At 45.2% G+C, this 20619-nt stretch overlaps 1 protein-coding gene across 1 annotated transcript in view; it reads right to left on the reverse strand.

Annotated features, from left to right (window-relative positions):
* Nucleotides 1-17806, reverse strand: part of LOC119442879 (ras-specific guanine nucleotide-releasing factor 2-like) — a 323001-nt gene extending 305195 nt beyond the window's left edge. Inside the window, exon 1 of the mRNA XM_049662434.1 lies at nucleotides 17302-17806. Coding sequence (XP_049518391.1) covers nucleotides 17302-17571 — 270 coding nt within the window. The 5' untranslated portion in view covers nucleotides 17572-17806. The remainder of the gene's footprint in view (nucleotides 1-17301) is intronic.
* Between the last annotated feature and the right edge of the window lie 2813 nt (nucleotides 17807-20619).

Genomic DNA, 20619 nt, shown 5'->3' on the forward strand with positions numbered 1-20619 from the left:
TCACGTAGCGACAGGCGTCGCGGTCACTCGCTAATTGTCCCTTTGCCCTGGAGCTGTGGAACCGGACGCCGGTATATTTAGCCATCGCTGATTGCGGCCCCGGGGCCGATTTTCTTTATTGCGAGCCGCCTTCGGCAAAGAGGAAAGCGGCCGGCCGAGGAGGGAGACAGGCTGGCAAGTCAGCTTGGCAGTCCATCTCTGCCTACGCGCACAGCGACCGGCAGCCATCGTTTTACACTTCTATATATTACACGCAATCATGTAGAATTTCTCTGCTTGCACAATAAACTTACAAAAACGTATCACTTCGCTGCACAAATATAGAATGACATCCGGCTATAGTGAAAAAAAAAAAAACGCATGGCATCCACGATATGTCTACCGTTCGGTCGACCTCAAAAGTTATCTTTCACGCAGGGTCGGCGAAGGCACACGGTGGCCCTATATATATATATATATATATATATATATATATATATATATATACTTGTGGTAACGAAGCAGCTAAAGTAACCTTATTAGATGCTTTGTGACGCCTTTGCCTCCTCACAGAAAGTAACTGGGTAAATGCTGCAAAAAAAAAAAAAAAAACAGGATTGCCATTCACGGCGTGTCTGAGTGCTGTCAAGAGTTGTGTCACATCAAATTAAGTGAAAGACGAACCAGAAGAATATCATGAGCTACTTTAGACGTGAATTCTTCGAGGGATTGAGGCTTGAATACTGCGTAAACAATTGTCCGTAAATTTGTATGTCTTTGTGATCTCACATCTAGTGATCCAATCTTATGAACGCGAAATATATATCGAACGTTTCCCAGTTTTGTTTGTTCAATAAACAGTAATTCAAGTGTATTGACAATACTGTGATTCAACTACTACGTTTCACAAGGCAGAAGACTGCACACAATTTGAAGCTCTCAATACATTACGCTAATCTGCGGCAGCTCTTTTTACAAAACGTTGTTTTGCGGGCGCAGTTTCTCCTTTGCACACTGGACTCGCGATTCTTATTCCGGATCAAAAAAAAAAGGAATTGATGTGTGACGGTGCTGTAAAAATTGGGAAATTCGTACATGACTTTAACCTCAAACTGATTAATGATTCTGTATGGTTGACTGACATATAGCGATTGCAATAAGGTTTGCGTGCGTCGAAAGAGAGAGAGAATAAACATTTTTATTAGGTAAATGATGCGTTGGAGCGGCGTCCTCATTCCAGAATCCTTTGAGCTTGGCCCGCGTCCTGGGCTCACGCAATCAGCCGTTGCAGATCCTCGAGGTCGAAGCTGGCCAAGGATCTCTCTCAAAGCTCGTTGGCACTCGTCTTTCGTCTTATTACGTAGAACAGAATCCAGTGCGGAATGAGCGGGGGGTAGAAGCATAATTGATGGACGTAATCGATTCATTTTGTGTGGGTGCGTGTAATATGCTGTCGGTCACAAGCTAAGTACGACCAAAGCCGCAGACGACAGGTCGTATTCTCTACGGAAGCTTTAGGTCACTGATGGTTCACGTTTAGCACACAGCACTAAGATCATATGTAATTAGGCTTGAGGCACAAAGATTGTGTCAAAAACTGCTTTCGCCAGTAGAAATTCTTCACGTGCCTACGTTCTGTCCAGTAGCCGCAAGTCAAGCCTATTGTGTGACTTCTACATGCATAAATGGTCGCTTATCGGAATGAAAATTTAAACTTTCCAGTGCGGAAAAAAAATTGTTTATCTTGAAGCGCCAGAGAGTGCTTAACAGCACTTAGCTTACACGACAGCGGACCGTTTTAGCGGTGTATTTCCGCCTTCTCATTTGTGCGCTGTCTGACCTGTACCGGTTCATCGAAGGTATCGAGTGATTGCATTTCATTTATGATTCGTCTATCCTTCACTCTGCTGCCTCATACACAGTAAACAGTAAAGATCATACTAACGCTTCTTTGAAAGAGTCTGTTGAACTAAAAGTAAGATCTTGGTCTCACATGGGTAGAAGACATCAACGTCCTGTATCGCGCGTATATGCCGCAAACAAGATATTCTTCAACGAACCTGACTTTTTTCCCGAATATGAAACAAAGAAGATATTGCTAAAAGAACGGATGTGTACGCTTCGCACAACATGGGAGCCGATGCTCAGTCTCTAGGCGAGATGGAGCCGTTGTAAGGCCGTTGCTGCAGTGGCTATCATCGGTTCCTTGCTCAACACAGGCGCGTCTGCACGGAGAAGTAAATGAGGATAAAGCGACATGCTCGCAAAAGAAAAATGTTTGTCTTCTTTTTTCTTCTTTCCCTTTGTTCCATTTTTCCTTATTTTAGTACGTTCTTTTTCAATTGCCGATAAAAAAAGAAAGGGCGAAGCAACTCGACGCAATACAGAGGCGCCATGAAAGGAGCCGACACAAGATGTACCGTGCCGGCAAGATGCGGGATACTTATATACGATCGACTGGCTTTCTCACGGCCAAGGCTCCCCCGTGTATCGACGAAAGTTTCGCAAGCATCGGTTTCAACTTTTGCGCGAAGTATTCGATGGAGCGATTTTGTTCGCCTCTCGGTTTCCCCCCTCGCTCCGAACCACGCTGCCCGTCTTTCCGTTTTCCTCCTGCTGTCCGCGTCGGTTGCCTATTTCACGCCATCCTCCTCGCGAATTCCCGGTGCGTGCAAAAAGCTTCTTTAAGAGCATCTTAAGAGTCTGTGCGAAGGCACAAGGTGGTAAATGGTTCACGTCTGTGAAAAGCGTGAAAGGCAGAACAAATAAAGAACTGCAGCTTTGGCGATGACTTTAAAGCTACGTATTTCTGTTTGATGTCTCTGTACTTCTATTTGAAGCGCTCTGTAACGTTGGCACTGATGTACTAAGTTCTTGTGCTTCGCTGGTGCTTCCTTTAGCATTAGGTTAACGCTTGGCTTACTGTCAACTGCATATCTTTCCTTTTAAGAACACCACAAAGAACACTAACCGAATTTGAGTAGCATTCTTTATCAATTACGCAGTCTTCTGGTAGGAGCTATTGCAACATGGTTTGCAAGCAGATCACCCAACCATGAACACTGATCTTTGCGAGCGTTTCGGCGCTCCTAATTACAATTAGGGCGGTTCATATCAGGGTAAAGTGATCGCTTTACTCTGACGTGAGCCGCTTTAAAGTGCCAAAACCATGATTTAATGATGAGGCACGCCGCAGTGGGGGACTGCGGATTAATTGGGGATCTGGGACATGCCCCCGATCCACGGGAAACGGGCGTTCTTCCATTTCGCCCCCATCGAAATGCTGCCGCCACGGCCGGGATTTGATCCCGCGACCTCGTGCTTAGCAGTGAAACACCATAGCCGCAAAGCCACCACGACAGCTGCGCCTGTATTCATAGAAGGTTTTTACGCTAGAATTGTTCGTAAGAGCAAATTCTAGCCAATCCTGATGCTGGACACATTATTCGCGAACGCGGCCGGCCATTGGCAAAGACCGCTTACCAACGAAAAGCTTTACGGATTCGGTTCCTTTTTTCTACGCATTTCTGGGTGCGTGAGTGCGACACTCACGTCAGTGAATTGTTGAGGAAGTAATTCCATCGTATGTTAATTTTTTTTTTCATCACTTTTTATGTTTGCTACGCCACATAACTACTTTGTGTAAGGCAAAGCCAGCTTTACAGGCTTAATTTGTGCAATGAGGCGCAGATGCTCGCCTCCTTTCGAAGCGATATTAGAGCGATAGCTCTACAACTCCAGGTACAAACCCAGAAAATGCCTGCTTCCGTAAATATGAACTTCAAACTCAGCCAAGGTCAAACTGGGGACTTAACTTGCCATTACCGGCGGCTGTTGCGTACGCCGCGCGGGCGCCCATTGAAAGGGATCTGCAATGCGGACAAAGTGCACCGAATACTGGTAGCTTCGTATATGCTGTGCTTTCGACACTTAGTTCGCGTTGAAACGAAACGCAGCATGAAGGTCAATTCGCTCGTTGCTGCTGCCGCGCCGAGCAGCGTCTGTGTGTTGTCTCGTGGTGCAATTGTATATGCGGTAGTTGCTGAAGGCGCCGAGCAGCGTCTGTGTGTTGTCTCGTGGTGCAATTGTAGATGTGGTAGTTGCTGAAGGCGCCGAGCAGCGTCTGTGTCCTTTCTCAAAGCAAGCAAAACCGTGCTATCGCTCGACAAACTTGGTTTAACCGCGTTCAAACCAGGCATATTTTTTTATTTGTCGCACAATTTTTAGCTGCCAAGCGCAACACGCTTGCGCTCGCAATAAAATAGTGTGTCGACAGCGCACGTGGAAAAAACTCATGGCGCGCTTTTAATCAGTTATCAAAGTGCACTAGCAGGTCTCCTTACATTACCCTACATTATTATACATTTTATTCTGCAATAAAACTGTATATTGTTAAGAATTATATTTTGAAGTTTTTTTGTTAGAGCGTTTTTAACCAACTCTAAATGTAATTAAATATAAAGAGGAGTATACATTTTCATAGGCAAGCGGGGCTCCTTCACCTTAAATAGCGGCATGAGCGGCGCGTGCTTGAGTGTTTTATTTTACCTTAGGTAGGAAGGTGGCGTGGATGTTAATAACATTCCTATGAGCAATATACACTTAGCTTCAGTGCCAGTGCCTGCCATTGTAAACCTGTCATACCAAAGGTATGGCAGGTTTACCGCCAATTAAGAAATAAATGAATAGTGGTGTAACAACCAAAAGAAAATTTTGAGAAACTGCCAATTAGAAAAGAAAATAAAGCGACGTAAAAGCTGAGTCAGATGTGGTGGAGATAGTGTAAAATATGAAGCAATGTGGTTGCTAGGAAAGTTAAATCTATTATGTGTTGGCATATTTATCTCGACAATTTCGTTCCCGTCCAGTAAAGTTTATTGAAGGAGAAATATTTTTTTTCATTTGGATAGATGAGAGCCGCGTAGATATATTTAGATGAGGGTACCATCAAAGAACCAGGAAGGTTGAATAAGTTTGCGGGCTGGTACACAGGCAGGAGGCTGTAAAGCTTTAGTGCAAGATGGTAAGTAAGAAGGAGGAAAATGGAAATTATTGAAATTAAAGGGAAGAAAATGAAGATTATGAGTTTCATGGGAAATAAGCAGAAGAAGATGGGATAATAGTCGATTTAATCAAAGATGGAGAAGACATTATGCTTGAAAAGATTGCGGCCATCTATACGCAATGCCTCACAGCTTCAAGTGTACCAGAGAGCTGGAAGAATGCCAACTATAAACTAATCCATAAGAAGGGAGACGTTAAAAAAAGTAACAATTATAGACCATTTTACGGAAGCGTTTAGGTGCCGCCATCTTGGGCTGTTCACGCTGCTGTTTTCTGTGTTTAACGACAAAATGTACGTCACTACATTGGATTCGCAAGCATGAAAATAGTTCTATAAATGCGTTCAGCGTTTCATGTCCACGTTACACGACTACGCTTCCTATAAAACTTAGAAATTGTTTGTGTAACAGCACAAGATGGCGGCGCCCATAAATTGAATATAAAATTGTCTATAGGCCTATTAGCTTGCTCTCAGTATTGTATAACATGTTCACCGAGATTATTTCCAATACAATAAGGGCAACAATTCACTTCAATCACCCAAGAGAACAGGGTGGCTTCAGGAAGTGATATTCCACAATGAATCACGTCCATGTCATAAATCATGTCGTTAAGAAATCTGCGGAGTACAATCAACTTCTCTATATGGATTTCATATATTATGAAAAGGCATTTTATTCAGTAAAGATACCAGCAGTAATATGAATATCTGACTGAAAATATGTGGGAAAATATCTACAAAGGTTCCACAGCTACCGTGCTTCTCCACAAGAAAAGCAGAGAATTATCTATCAAAAAAGGGTTCAGGAAAGAAGACACAATCTCCAATGCTATTCACTGCATGCTTCAAATAGGTATTCAAGCTATTAAACTGGAAAGGCTTAGGAGCCAGGATCAACGGCAAATATCTCAACAACTTTTCGGTTTGCAGATGGCATTGTCCTATTCAGCAACAATGGGGATGAATTACAGCAACGATTGAGGACCTTAACCGAAAAAGTGTAAGAGTTGGGTTGAAGATTAATATGCAGAAGACAAACATAGTGTTCAATAGCCTGGCAAGGGAGCAAGAATTCAGGATCGCCAGTCAGCCTCTAGAGTCTGTAAAGGAGTACGTTTATCTAGGTCAATTACCCACAGGGGACCCTGACCATGAGAAGGAAATTTACAGAAGAATGAAATTGGGTTGGAGTGCATACGGCAGGCATTTCCAAATCCTGGCTGGGAGCTTACCACTGTCGTTGAAAGGGAAAGTGTACAATCATTGCATTCTACCGGTGCTAACATATGGGGCAGAAACTTGGAGGTTAACAAGAAAACTCGAGAACAAGTTAAGGACCGCACAAAGAGCGATGGAACGAAAAAGGTTAGGCCTAACTTTAAGAGACCGGAAGACAGCGGTGTGGATCAGAGAAAAAACAGAGATAGCCGATAGTCTAGTTGACATTAGGTGGAAGAAGTGGAGCTGGGCAGGCCACGTAATGCGTAGGATGGATAGCCGGTTGACCATTCGAGTTACAGTATGGATGCCAAAGGAATGGAAGCCCAGTCGAGGAAGGGCAGAAAATTAGGTGGGCTGATGAAATCGGGAAATTTGCGGGCACAAGTTGGAATCAGATAGCTCCGGACAGGGGTGATTAGATATCGCTTGGAAATCTAATTACTGCAGTGAACCTAAAAATAGGATGATGATTATGATGATAATGGTTATGATTATGATGAGGAGGAGGAGGAATGGGTTATGAGTAAATACTAATGATGCGGTCATAATGTGATCAGGCAGTCCTGTTGTCGGATAATAGAAGGCATCTTCCACCTATCTCTCTCTCTCTCTCTTTCTTTTCGTCCCTTGAACAATGCGCGCATATAGATTGCGCTGTTTTGAACGCGTAGAGCTTTGATCAAACGTTCCTAAGTCACAGTGTGCGCAAACACATAATTTTGGACCACATGACGGGGCGCCTTAGATACACTTATTAAATTTATGTAGCTGCGACGGGTGAAAATGAACTGTCCTTATGAATTCAGGAATTTAGAGAGCTGGGTAAACCGTTGCTACAGTACTCCAAGTCAACAGGTCCTTGCGACCACTTATTGACTTGATGCGCATCACCAAGTGTGCGCGCAACTAGTGTTCTCGCTCTCTCTCCCTCTTCTTTCTCCTTTTAACCCTTTCCACAGCATTGCAGGGTAGCGTACCGGATGTGGGTCACGTTAACCTTCCTGCATTTCCTTGCTTCTATATATATATATATATATATATATATATATATATATATATATATATATATATATATATATATATAAGAATCGAACACAAGCAGGGCTAGATACAAACTCAGTTTTCCTCCCACCTCACCCCCCCCCCCCCCTGAGTGACCTTGGATCTTGCGGCCGAGACTGTACATTTGTGCGCTCGATCTCATACCCCTCCCTCTCCCCCCCCCCTCCCCCTTTGTCCCCGCACCTGTCCTAGCGTTCTTATACGTCGGTTATCACTTAATTGGTGTCCTCCTTTTCAATTTGTTTGTTCATCACGCTACTTTCTTCTTTTTTAACTTCAGGCTACCCATTCGAGTCCTCACAGACTACTTCGCTTCCTGTCCTTGTGTGTCTACGGCAAAGCAAGCCCACCTGCTGCAACTCCTTCACTGACCACAGTCAAGTGTCGCAATTCGCTGGAGGTATCAGCGGACAGATGGCTGTCGACTTCGAAACCTCTGTCGGGCACTCAGCACAGATCTTACCCGGCGAGCAGACATCTAGAGTAAGCAGCATCAGCGCTGTGGACTGGAGACAAATTGTACGCACTAGGCTGCGAGGGGGGCGCATTGTACGGTCACGGACTGTTTGGCGCCTAACACCTTCATTTGTCTGGGTCTCTTGGAAAAGAGCAAGCCGTCTGAGTGCCCTTATCGTGATGGGAAAACACCATACAGCCCGGTAAACAAAAGAGCTGCGGAGAGCCGAGCCAGCCTGGTATCTCTCTCGTCGCGTGTTATTTTTCTGTAGTGCCGAACTTTGCTTTTGTTTCCTCGCATTGGTCTCCAATCGACTCGACTCTCGTTTCTTGCTCTCTTTATATCCTTACCACCAATCAGAACCTCAAGATGTGCTCTGTAGTTCTCTCTTCTCGTTTTATTATCGCGTTTTTTTTTTTTCGGGCCCATCAACTCGGAGTGCACGGCTTTGTGATTCGCGCGCCCTTTTTCTTTTATTTTCTTTTTTGCTGAACGCTGTAACAGGTCGATCAAAAGAAGCACTTTACATGGACACGCGAGGTAGTAGGTGAGATCCCAGCTTTCATTTTTTTTTTTTTTTTTGTCCTTTACTGCCTGGCGTGGCAGACGCCTCAAGATCCCTGTCATACTTCACTGAACATAACCGTACATGTACATATAACATGCTCCACATGTTTTACAGCAGTTCACACTTTCGAATTAAATATAATAATAATATTCGGTAAAACGGTCACATCTGTGAACATACATGGCAAAGATACAAATCGAAGGCCGCTCTACTTACACACCAACGAAAGAGTCCTTTAAAACGCTGTGGTGTTTTCTTGAGATGGTGATACGTAAGATTGCCTTTTACTACATGACGCATCCCTTGTGACCTCAAGTGTTCAAAATCCTCTATTTATTTTTATCGTGTTTCTATACTTGAACCCGCCTTCCCCTGTGCAAGTTAGCCAACGGCATTTTCTTTCAGCTAACTTTACTATTTTCCTCGCCTCTCTCTCTCTCTCTCTGTCTAGGTTCAGACTTCGCTGGCTGTAATTATTACTCTCCAGAGATGCAGTTCCCATAACTGAAGCATCGACTACGCGTCTCGAAATAAAAATGTTTTATGGTGAGATACTCGGGCGTTCTGGGCTTTCAGGATGACTGCGGGAAAAAATTGCTTCTGGCCTCATGGTGAGCACGCACCAAACTTGCAAGAAAAAAAAATAAATTACTTTGTGCTGATGCGAACAAATAAAATACCCCTGCATGTAATATTTGCACATATTCCCTACACACTGTTCTTTCAGGGAGTATTAAATGCTCGTTTGAGCTTTAAGTGTATGGAAAACAGGCTACCTATAATATGCAAATTGCGTAATTTCCTCGTTTTTATGAGACCATTTCTCATAAACCGCAGAATAAAAGAGCGGCAAGTTTTGAAGGAGTCCTAAAAAAAGAATGAGCATAATGGTGATGAACTGGCCTCGTCGAGTTCGAACAGCGTATTAAAATGTGTGCTGAGAGTACTTGTTCTAAATGTATATTCAGCCCAGTTAACACGATCGTTGTCCTGCCAGTAGCTCGCGAATTTTCAGTAATGTCTCTTGTGTGATTCATGCCAGAAACAGATGAGAGATGGGAGAGCTGGCCGCTTACACGTCATGGTGCGATCTATACTCAGCAGGGTTGGTGTTGTAATGCTTGAGCTACCACTTTGAACGTGTCGGTGACACTTTTGTTTCATGACTTTAGTGACGCAACTGGCAAATTCAATCGACCGGCACAATGTAAAGTCTAGTGGAGACTTTCGAGGCTCCGGCGAAGGCATCAGGCCCAGCTGCACGGTAGAAAGTTTACAGCATAGAGCGGACTGCTAGTAGTTGTTCATTAGTTAATACGCTGCGGCAGCCGTTTTTCTTTCTTTTTCGAATTTGTTTACCATATAACATACAGAACTGGAGTATTCGAGGTATTTTGCTTCTCTCCACAGCTGAAACGCAGCTGTACCACCTACGGCTGGGAATGGCGTTTACCAACGCCCACTTCTTCGCTATTGTAATGGGCGATAAACCAATGTGCGACTGTCGTGGATGTCCGAAAAATATTGAGCACCTGTCGTGCACCTATCACCGATAAGACGTCCTGTGCCTCTCTTTTCAGACAGCGCTAGACCAGTTCGACTCCATAGCAGTTTACGAAACTAAAAAATTCTGGGACTATAGCAACATCATCGTTGGCGGTCGTCGGCGCGAAAAGCAATTCGAGCGTGCTACAGCAGTTTTTGAAGAGCGCCAAACTGGATATACCATCTGCAGTCCTGATGCATCATTTAGAATGCACGCTGGGTTCACTCGCTTCGGCGAACTGAAGCTGGTAGGAAGTAGAGGCGTGGGCAACCAATATGGAAACCAATATATGTGTGTTCACTCGTTAAAGAATCTTCACGCTCACGCTCGTGGATGCTGTTCACGTGACGCCAACACGGACATTCTCGCAATTTACCAGACACGGAGTGCGGATCCGCAGCCCATTGCCGGTTTCCAGCGAGTTTGTCAGTAGGGCCGTGAGTGTTTTAGGGTGTGCAATTTAAAAGAGCGATGCTTCTGCATATCTCGCAGCCGGCCCTGTGGAGTTCTCGCTATGCTACCCGACAAAGAGGTCGAGCACAGTTGGTGTCTGCGACGAGTACGTTGCTCGCGTAAAGTGTGGTGACATGAATGTTGTGTTCGCCGCCATTTACAGCAGTCTGTCGGCAACGCAAACGCAAGTTAAAGACTTCCTCGCCCGGTGATTTGTTCTGTAAGCACGTGGAGCAGGAGCAGCGATTCCTGGCTACGACTACGATTCCTTCACCGCAGACTTTACCGTGCACACACTAAAAGCGGAAAACTGGTGTTTAGCGACCTACCTAGAAGTCGTATTCGTACGTCTTGTCCTACCTAGAAGTCGTACGTCTTGTCAGCTGTCACTCTAGCTATAGTCGTACGTCCCTCGATCAGGGTGAAATGAAAAACGCCCGTGTGCTTAGGTGCACCTTAAAAACCCCAGTTGTTCAAAATTATTTCGGAGTCACCCACCACGGCGTGTCCCATGATCACGTCGTGGTTTTGGCACGTAAAAACCCCTAACTGCATTTGATAGCCATCACGGCCGACAATTACCACTGGTGTCGCGTTGACTACGCCAGAGACACATTGAAGGTCGATTCTTCAAAGTGTTGCATGAAGCTCTCGCAAGGTTACTTCCCATATTTATCGACGCTACGGGAAAAATCAACACACGCGTGCGTTGTATCTAATGAGTTTATTGTCCATATGTGTCGCATGGAAACTGCGCCGCACGCGCATCGAAACATCTGTGTCATTGCGTTATATTTGCAAAACATTGCACTGAATTTGCGTCAATTTACATAAACATTTGCATCATTTGCTTTACGTTTGCAAAACTCTTGCTTTAATATTTGCGCAAACATCAAAGAACGCTTTGCTGAATCTACATGTGCGTCGGATCCTCTGTATTTATTTCTGTGTGTTACCTTGAGAAGTTTTCAACAAAGTGAAAGCAAAAGGGAACTTAAGAAAGGCGAGGAAGAAAAAAACACGAATAAGAAACTATATGCGTCATTTTAAAATTTCCTCTCTTGATTGTTTTCTTAATGTAACTAACTGCTGAAACGCTCCAATTCCTGCTTCCTAAATGGATATCGTGGTTTCGAAATCCTCTAATTTTGTTTTGCGAAATGCGCGCGAACAAAATAAATTAAACGCCTTCTATTATTCAGGCGCGCAAATAACACGAACAAAGATCCGAATTGTAACCAATAATGCAATCGAGACACGCTCAGTGGTCGAAGCGGGTATCCGAAATAATTATTCCCGGTATCGGCTTAACTCGCAAAAAAACGAAAATAAATATGCACAGAAGCGACGCAGACTTGCAAATGGTGCGCGAGTGCAGACTTAGCAAACGCGGGTCCTGCCGCGAGCGGGAATTCGTGCTTCTTCATCCGCAAAATCTCGCGCTGAAAAACAAACACGATAATCCTGCGTAACAAGATGCGTGTAAGAACGTTAGAGCCATGGCAGCCACCAGCTCGCTTCGACTGGGAGCTGGGACTTTCCTACGAGCGACACCACAACACTGTGGAAGTTCCGTATGGCTTTAAGGAAGGTCTCGCTTTACAGCCGAAGCTTCGTGCCCTTTAACTGCACTCCCATCACGGGCGTGTGGTAAGAACTGATGAGGTCTCAAAACAAGCGCTTAAGCCTAAGGGCCGAATTGAAATAAAATGTATTATCTCTCTTTTTACTAGGGTATTTGATAACCTACAAGCTGAAACACAGCGTCTGAGGAAGAAGTGCTAGCCAAAAAAGCATTAACAAACCTCAGGCCGCATTCACGAAGCTTTTTGTTCGTAAGTACCCTTTGCCACTCGCCGGCCGCCTTCGCTTGAAATATGTCCACCATCCGTATTCAGTGTAATTTTCTTGTAAATGGCTGTTTTTGTGAGTACGGGCCCAGCTTCACAAGGGATGCATTAAAACCAGCAGCTTTTTTTTTCCCTCTGAATTTCCGCCACCCAACTTGCACAAGTAAACTATACATTTATTACAAAAAGAAGAATGAAACGTAGCAAGTTAACCTCGTTCTTGGAAAGCCTAGTCATGTTACTATTTCAAGTAATCTTGTCTTAAAGAAACACGAAGACACTATAAGGTGTTACGTTGTTATATGCGGTTGCTACAAGGGATGCTGCTACAAGGGATGCTGCTACAAGGGACGCTGCTACAAGAGATGCAAGGGGCGAATAATTTAACAAAACACTCGATTCGTGGGACTTCTGTTCCCACACTCAAATAATACTACAGCGCAAGCACTCAAGTTGGAGCTTTTTTTGGCAACACTCTCCTGATCTTCGTATACTCACCTACTCGTATCAAATATAGAGATATCTAAATGGGGACCGCGTAGGACCTTCGTTTCTTTTTGGGTTCTGAAGAGGAGGACCTGACACGCACTGTCTTTGGTAATGAATGCCGGTTGATGCAGCAGAGATCGCTAAAAAAATCGCTTATTTCTTTCTTACATAAAGGCTCTAATCGCTCTTACAACTGTCGGTGCCATTTAAGTGCTCCTATACCTCAAATAATCACATCGCATCACGCCATAGTATACGTAACGTGTCGAAATGGCCACACCTACAAAGCCAATTTTGGCGCAATAAAATTGGCGTGACACGAACCGTTACGAACGAGGCGAAGCTCGCCTATGTTTGCAAACGTGCCGTCCTGCGACGGGTGAATACAAAGAGAAGCAAAGTAATTCGCGTGCGTTACACAAGGCAAGGAGCTCTATAAGAACTCGGCTGTTGCGCAACGCAAACGTGCCGCGAACCAGATAGTTAACTGTGGTTACGAAATCGCAAAACGCTTTGGTGTTTACGCCCGATAAAGTCGTTCTTCACTTTTTGCTTTCGTCTACTGCCTGTTGCGAAGAAGTAAAGTTCGAATCCCCCTGAACTGAAAGAAACATAGCGCAATTATCATAATTAGTTTTTTTTCTTTATAAGCATATGATAAATATAAGGAGGACATTCAAATTATTTTAGCCTGTGTCATTTTTCGCTTATACTCGTCACAAACATAATAAGCGGACCGCATTAACGTCTTTGTCAGGTTGTCACTGTATAACTCTCGCTTTAAAGTTGCCTCCGTTATGTTTATTGCTTCCGAGTCTTTCTAGTATCACGCAGACACCCCGAAAAGTCGAGTGCTTTCCATCATGTTATTTGCATTTTAGTGAATCTTACCCTTGTAAAAGCAGCAACTGTAACTTAATTTTCATGAACAATCGCTAGTCTGCAGCATAAAATAAGACGTTAATAAGGCGCCTGCGCTTGTAAATTGAATAACACAACACCTCTTGCTGGGCGAGTAGTAAGCTGAGGTTTAGTAGACACCTAGTGGCGTCAGCTTAGTGGCAACGCATTCACAAGAGCGTCCCTTTCTCTTGTTCTTCCATATTTCCTTTGTGCAATTTTCTATATCTTACTCTACCTCGTCAAATGTGAGCGGAATCATTTCCGACAGTACTAAGAAACTTCTCGGCGCGTCGAAGCTTTATCACGCTCAACTTTCGCTCGAGACAGATGAATGTGGTAGCCAGAGCGGTCTCCTTCGCATTAAGGAACGTGAGCGAAGGCTATGAACAAACTGAGGTGAAGTGTGTTTGTATTCCAAACAAAATCAATTACGAGTTCCCACACCTGCGCGTATTTCTTCAATTCTACCACGGAAAATTTTAGTTCAGATCCATCTTCACGTGCAAGCGTGGCGCTAATGTCTTCTGACAGGTGAGTCGTGCGCTATCGTTATCACTCGTACATAAATTTTTACCTTACAACACTCATAATGCAAAAGAAACTGTCTTCTTAGAAAAACTTTAAATAGATTAACATGCAGAGTGTGAGTGCATTGTAACGTGTGCCGTCTAACGTGCCGTCCAACGCAACCGAATGCAGCTGCAATGAACTACAGTGAAAAGCAATGAATGCAAGCCTGGAGATTATGTATATGTATTTAACAAACTTAAAGCGCTCCACTGTTCGTTGTTTCACAGAAGTTCTGAATGCTTTCGTGTGAGATTCATGGGAAACCCACCCACAGGGTTTGCTCTATAATTACGTGTCATTCCGCTGAGCGTTCAAAATACTTACGGGGCTTGCGTCCATTCGAATAGAGGGCACGCAAGAGTAAGATTTTTATTTCTATGCAAGAGAGTCATTCTTTCTTTTTTTTCTTTTTTTTTCTTTTCATATCACCCCCAGACTTTCAATCTGGTGTGAGAGGCTCCCCTCCAATGGCGACGTAAACGTCAGTGCAAATTTGGAGCTTCCAGGAATGACTACCACGTCGTAAGTCATGTTTTTTAAGGCAATGAATTCGGCGAGATCTGCAAACATCGTAGCAGTTCGCTTCACATTACACAGCTGGGGAGAGAAGAGCAGGTTTGTCTAAAAATAACCGGGCGTTCATCACACTGAAGATGTGTTCCATTGTCGGAGGTGTCTGATAAAGAAATACGAAGCAACACGTGGTCATGGCCCCATCAAGCAGTATTTTCGAGTGCTAGCAGAAGAATCCTCTTGCATGTGCGTGTGTCCCAAAATCGGACAGGAAAGCAAACGTAACCACCGAACAATGGAATTTATGATGCCCATTTCAACTATATGTGCACCAACCGAGAGATTTTCGTAGATCGGTGGACGTATCAGGATGAAGCTAAGAGAGATAGAAGTTTAATGACACCTGGATAGGTTAGCCTGTAGCGACAGGCCTGGCATGCTACTCCATGTGGTGAAAGGATTGAATTTTTCCGAACCAATGCAACGCATTCGTGACTGGTGGAGAGAAGGGATATGACTCATAGAAAACATCATTCTTTGTTTAGCTCATTGGGAAATCTCGAGTAGATGGCAGGAAATTGCATAGAAAGGCATGTGAAAAGATTACGTTGAACAGGTGAAGTGTTCCACGCTGTATATTTTATGTGCTCGACATAGATCAGCTTGCTCTTTAGATTCAACTCGACTTTCACGAACGCAGTAAACTCAGAATACGTTCATAAGTTACTCTTGCCGCTCACACAAAGACTCAAATTGCACATGCAAATAGGAGTGGCTTAAGGCACTAAACTTCGGAAACTTATCGTGATTGTAACGGTTCCAGCATTGTTACTCTGTCTCTGCTGGCTTTCGTACCACTCATCTATGAGCCATGTTATTATTCTGGGAGACTCCATGGGAATGATTCGGGCTTTTGGCCAGGTTTCTTGTATGGCACGCGAGAGCAGATGTCGAGAAAGCGCTCACAGATGACATACTTTCATATCACAAAGTTGTCGTTGCTGAAAAGAATAAGCAGCTTGGTGGACTAGCAAGCTTACGGTCTTGAATACCGTGCACTTAAAGACGAGAAAGAGAGAGATTTTATTGATAGGAAAGACAGAGAGGTCCACCTGAGCTTGTGCGCTCTAGTCTGCTACTCTGCGCTGGGGAAGGGGGAAAGACAGTGAAAATATTGGGATGGATGATGAAAAGAAGAGAAGTGGTGAGTGCTTATGTAAATTACACTAAAGACGAAATATGCAAAAGACGTGTATAGGGACGAGCACAGACGCGGCCGAAATACAGTAGCAATCAGAAGTTATAGATACATGGCAATGCAGTAGCCTTTGCAAGATAGCGGCATGCACCCGTTCTTCAGTGAAGTCAACCACTCTGCAGTACACCAAGATGCGTCTTCAGTACAATACGGTTTCTCTGTGCGAGGAAAATACACAGGACGAGCATTCCATCACATATTTCCTAATCAAGGACTCGTGGCGCGACAATGCTGGAAGATGAGATAGGACAGGGTTCGCGAAATGTACACGGGATGGCTAATTGTGTCCTTTTCCTGTCTGAAGCACACCTAGGAACAAGTCTTCGTGCTAAATGTCACTTCTAAGCAAGACTGTATGTATCATTATCAACGTTGATAAGCATATTTGCGTACTCCAAAAATTATTTTAGGAATAGTTAGATGGCTTGTGCTTGGGCTTCCTGACTGTTGCCGCAAGCTCTCTCATGATCGAAAACTGTGAGCGTTCCCAAGTTGCTCCTCGAGTGACAGAAGCAATCTGAAATTTTGGCGCCATTACCTTTCTAATGGTTACCTATGGCTTTGAAATCCGTTATTCTCGAAGAAAAAGAAAGTACCTTTTAATAGTATTTTGTCGCCAAAAAAAGGTACATGATAATTACAGAGAACACTTATCACAGCACAGGTCCTTATAGTGGCTGTTAAGTTTGATGCTACCATTCAAGCGCGCGTATAGATTATGTACTTCTGCAATAAAGATGGTTTCCGCTTTGTTAATTGATTTTAGGCTATTGATGCGCCTATATCGCATAAATCCCTCAACACAAAACATTGGTGGCCTGGCCATCATGTATAAACCAACATGCATCATTGCTGCTTTGTGTCGACAATGATCGTCACATAAGACAACGTCGATGACGGCAGAGCTTTAAGTCATATCATTAAAGAACCAGTCCGTGTAAGTATGAGTAGACTGTAGTCACGATGTATATACTCGACGACTCGAAGGCCGATGTCACACGCTTGCGACGTCCCGTCCCACGTGACGCTAATTATAGTATTGATTTTCGAGGCAACACAGAAAGTGCGTGTCGAGTCTTAAGCAGGACATCGTAACTGAAACAATGCCCCATCGCATCGCCACGTTAAGATTGCGCGCGACCGCCTTCCCATCTATGTTCATACCACTTCGCTGAACTGAGCGGCATGTGCGAATCATGCACGTGTGTTTGCGCGTTCCAGTGGTGCGGATTTCGTCTGTCGGTGTGACGCCACTGGTTGCCCGTTTCCGATTTCGGCCGGTGGGCGAGCTCCTCTTGGCCCGAGTGTGAGCTCGCGAGCAACGAAGGCATGCAACAGTGATTGGGGATCGGCCAGTCGCTGCTCACCTGAGTGCTGCCCGTGTTCTTGCCGCCGGTGACGGGCGTGAGCAGGCGCTCGCAGTAGGAGCCCTCGAGGAAGAGCACGCCCGACGGCCGGGTCGTCGTGTCGTTCTCGAAGTAGAATAGCAGGTTCTGGTAGAGCACGAACCAGCGGAGCTGCCAGCGTGCGCTGTCCGCCGTGCGCTTGCAGAGGTAGCCACGCAGGCAGTTGTCGTGCAGCGCCTTCTCGGACAGCGACAGCAGCTGTGCATCGTTCATGCGCAGCGCCCGCTGCATGGCCCCCCGCGCTCAGCCGGCCCGCCGACGACGACGCAGCCACATGCAGCCCCCGTCGTCGGAAGACGTCGTGCTACCGCCGCCTCCGCCGGCCGCCCGCGCCATGGGGCGCCGCGTGCCGACGTTGACGACCCACCGATGCCTGTTGGGCCTGGCGCTCGCCGACTCTGCTTTCTGCCGACGCTGCACGGACGGGTTCGGGGTTGGGGGAAGACCCGCTGCTGGAGCTGATGTGCAGCTGCCGCCGCCGCCGCCGCTGCCGACGCGATTGCCGTCGCCGACGACCGACGGTCGATGCCGGCACGCGAGCCCCTGGCGGCCGCCTCTTCCCGCCGCCGTCACGTGGGGGGAGGCGAGCAGCCTCCGCCTCCCCCGGCATCTTCTTCCTCCGACTCACCTGGACGCGCCTCCTTTTCTGTCCCCCCCTTTCGCTCCCCGGGACGCCGCTCCCGGCCACCCGTGCGGCACACCTCCGCTGCCCCCTCCCGACGCACCTGTGGGATCGCGAGGGAGCGAAAAAAAGGCGTCCCGGTCCTTGCTCAGCCAGCCCTTCTGACACAGAGAACGCCGGCCCCTCCGATGGGCAGAACTGGGTTAGGCCGCCAGAATGTGTGTCACGGGGACGACGCCAGTCCCTCTGTGGGTCAGCCGACGGCGGGCCCACGACGATCCCTCGCGAACTGGACATGTTTCCTTAGACACACGAAACAGGAACTCTAGGTGCAGAAGACGAGCTTGACGTCTATTGCACTTTGTTTTCGAAGCATTTTAATGTGATTAGCATTCTTAGAGTACTTGACGAAGTTTCCGTGGTCTGTCTGTCCGTCCGTCTGTCTGCCTAACCGTTCAACTGGCCATTTGGGTCACTAGGTAGGTAGTCTGGTGTGATGGGTAGCGCGTCGGGCTGCTGCGCTGAAACAACAGGGTTCGAAACCAAGTGCCGCATCAACTTGGCTCACTGAGTATGTGGCACTTGGTATGTGGCCCTAGGGACTTGCCGCTGTTCAACGAACCTCGAAATTTCCAGCAAAGGTATGGGCCACTTGGTCTGGGTCACTCTTCCATGAACCTCTTTGATGCCAACTTGAGCAACTGGTATGTGCCACGCGCATTTCAGTGACGAAAAAGAACCTTTAAAATTTCTCCGGTTCTCGGCGGAATCGAAACCGCGCCACGCGCGTACTTCGCGGCGGTGGCGTTAGATGGCGCAGCGTGTGCAGTGGTAAGCGCTAGAGAGGAGCCTGGCCGCATGCATGTTTCGGCATTGGCAATGCTTCAATACTAATCGCATTAACTTCGACATTCATCTGGAGATGTGTGCTGCCTGAATATTTTTTTTCGGGTGAGGTAGCTGGCCACTGCGTGCTGCACGAGTGACATTAAAAACTTTGTTGAGATTCCTAATCATGAGATGTTTCCCTTGATTTCATTTATGTTTTCTTGAAGGCCCACGGGCATTGCATAAGTGGAGGCTTGAGTATATGTTTTCGTTACTTAAAGAGACACAAGATGACTGATTTAAGAGATTGGTGCCTGACCAGCCAACAAGCGCAACATGCTTAGGCAGGTTATAATTTATGTATGTATATGCTGTATGTACAAATAAACTTTCATTTGATCTGATTGACTTGATTGCTCACGAGAACACAATGAAAACGAGAAAGTAAAAAAAAAAGGAAAAGGAAAAAACGGTTACTTAGTAACACCGATGGTAAGAAAACACTAGTGCGGGTAAATCTAACTAAGTTATACAAACGCTTGTTGGCTTTTAGAAGGCAAGTATATATGATCATCAATCGTACAACAGAATAATAGTGAACAAAGTAGCAATAAATTAGTTGTCACAAAGAGAACGAGTTTATCTTACGTAAAATAGCATTTTAGTTTATCATGAAATTAATTTAGATTGCGTCATGTGACGATATTATGAGGGAGGGCACTCCATACGACAATTTCTTGTGGAAAGAATTAATTTGGCATAGCTAATGTTTGACCAAGGATGCGCATTAGCAGTATGCTGTGATTGAGGCGAATGGAAGTTCATGAAAGCGTTTTTAACAAGGCATACCTTGAAAGCGGGTAGTAATAACAGTAATGAAGAAAGCATACGCAAGATGTGAAGCAAAGTGATAAAAGTCAAGGAAGGTCGGGTGTGCCTTTTAGTAGTGTAACAATAGATTACCTTGAGTAGCCTGATGCGATGAATCGAGCGACGCGGTTCCGGATCGTTTGAAGGTGGGAGGCGAGGTACACTTAAGATTGGTTCCAGGAAGATGGCGCGTATTCGAGTTTAGGTTGATGTACGTGAGGTGTGCAAGTTTTTTCATCTCTGGAGATGCTTTCCTAAGGTAACATTGCAGATACCCGATCGTGCACGAAGCTTCAAATCATATGGTTTGGATGTGCCCTCCAATGATAGTGAAGGGGTCATGCGATACTTTTAAGATGGCGTGTACTTAACAGGAACTGAGTTGATATGGTAGGCACGGTGTGTTGCGTTTGTTACGGTACATAAACAACTAAGCGTCATGATTTCACATTTTTAAGATTCAATCGCAAGAATCGTGTCATTCACAAAGCTGTGATTGAATCTAGGTAATTTCCAAGGGCAATAATGTCATATTGGTCAGCGACCGGACGGTAAATGATGTGCACTCCTCTGAAAGGTTATTATTATTCGAGAAAACATTAATATAAACTAAGAATAATCACCAAAGTAGAAAGGTTACATTGCGAATTACCCACTTCTGATCAAGCCTAGCTTTCCATTTTTTAATTAAATTGAAGAACGCGATGAGAATCAGTCAACGTCTACATAACGGGCAACGTCACGTTCACGTTTCCTTAAAGCCCAAGATTCCTCACTAAATTAACAACATCGCGGCAACTTTGAAGCAAGTTATTTGAATATCTTGAGGGATAATTCTTTATTGTTATTAACCGGTTGTACGCAGCAAATCATCTGACGATGAGCCGACGCTGACGTCTGTCGCAACACTGATTCTAGCTTACGTTACGAAAAAAAAAAACGAAGAGCCAAATGAAGGC

This window comes from Dermacentor silvarum, chromosome 2, assembly GCF_013339745.2.
Source record: "Dermacentor silvarum isolate Dsil-2018 chromosome 2, BIME_Dsil_1.4, whole genome shotgun sequence".
Taxonomy (NCBI): domain Eukaryota; kingdom Metazoa; phylum Arthropoda; class Arachnida; order Ixodida; family Ixodidae; genus Dermacentor; species Dermacentor silvarum.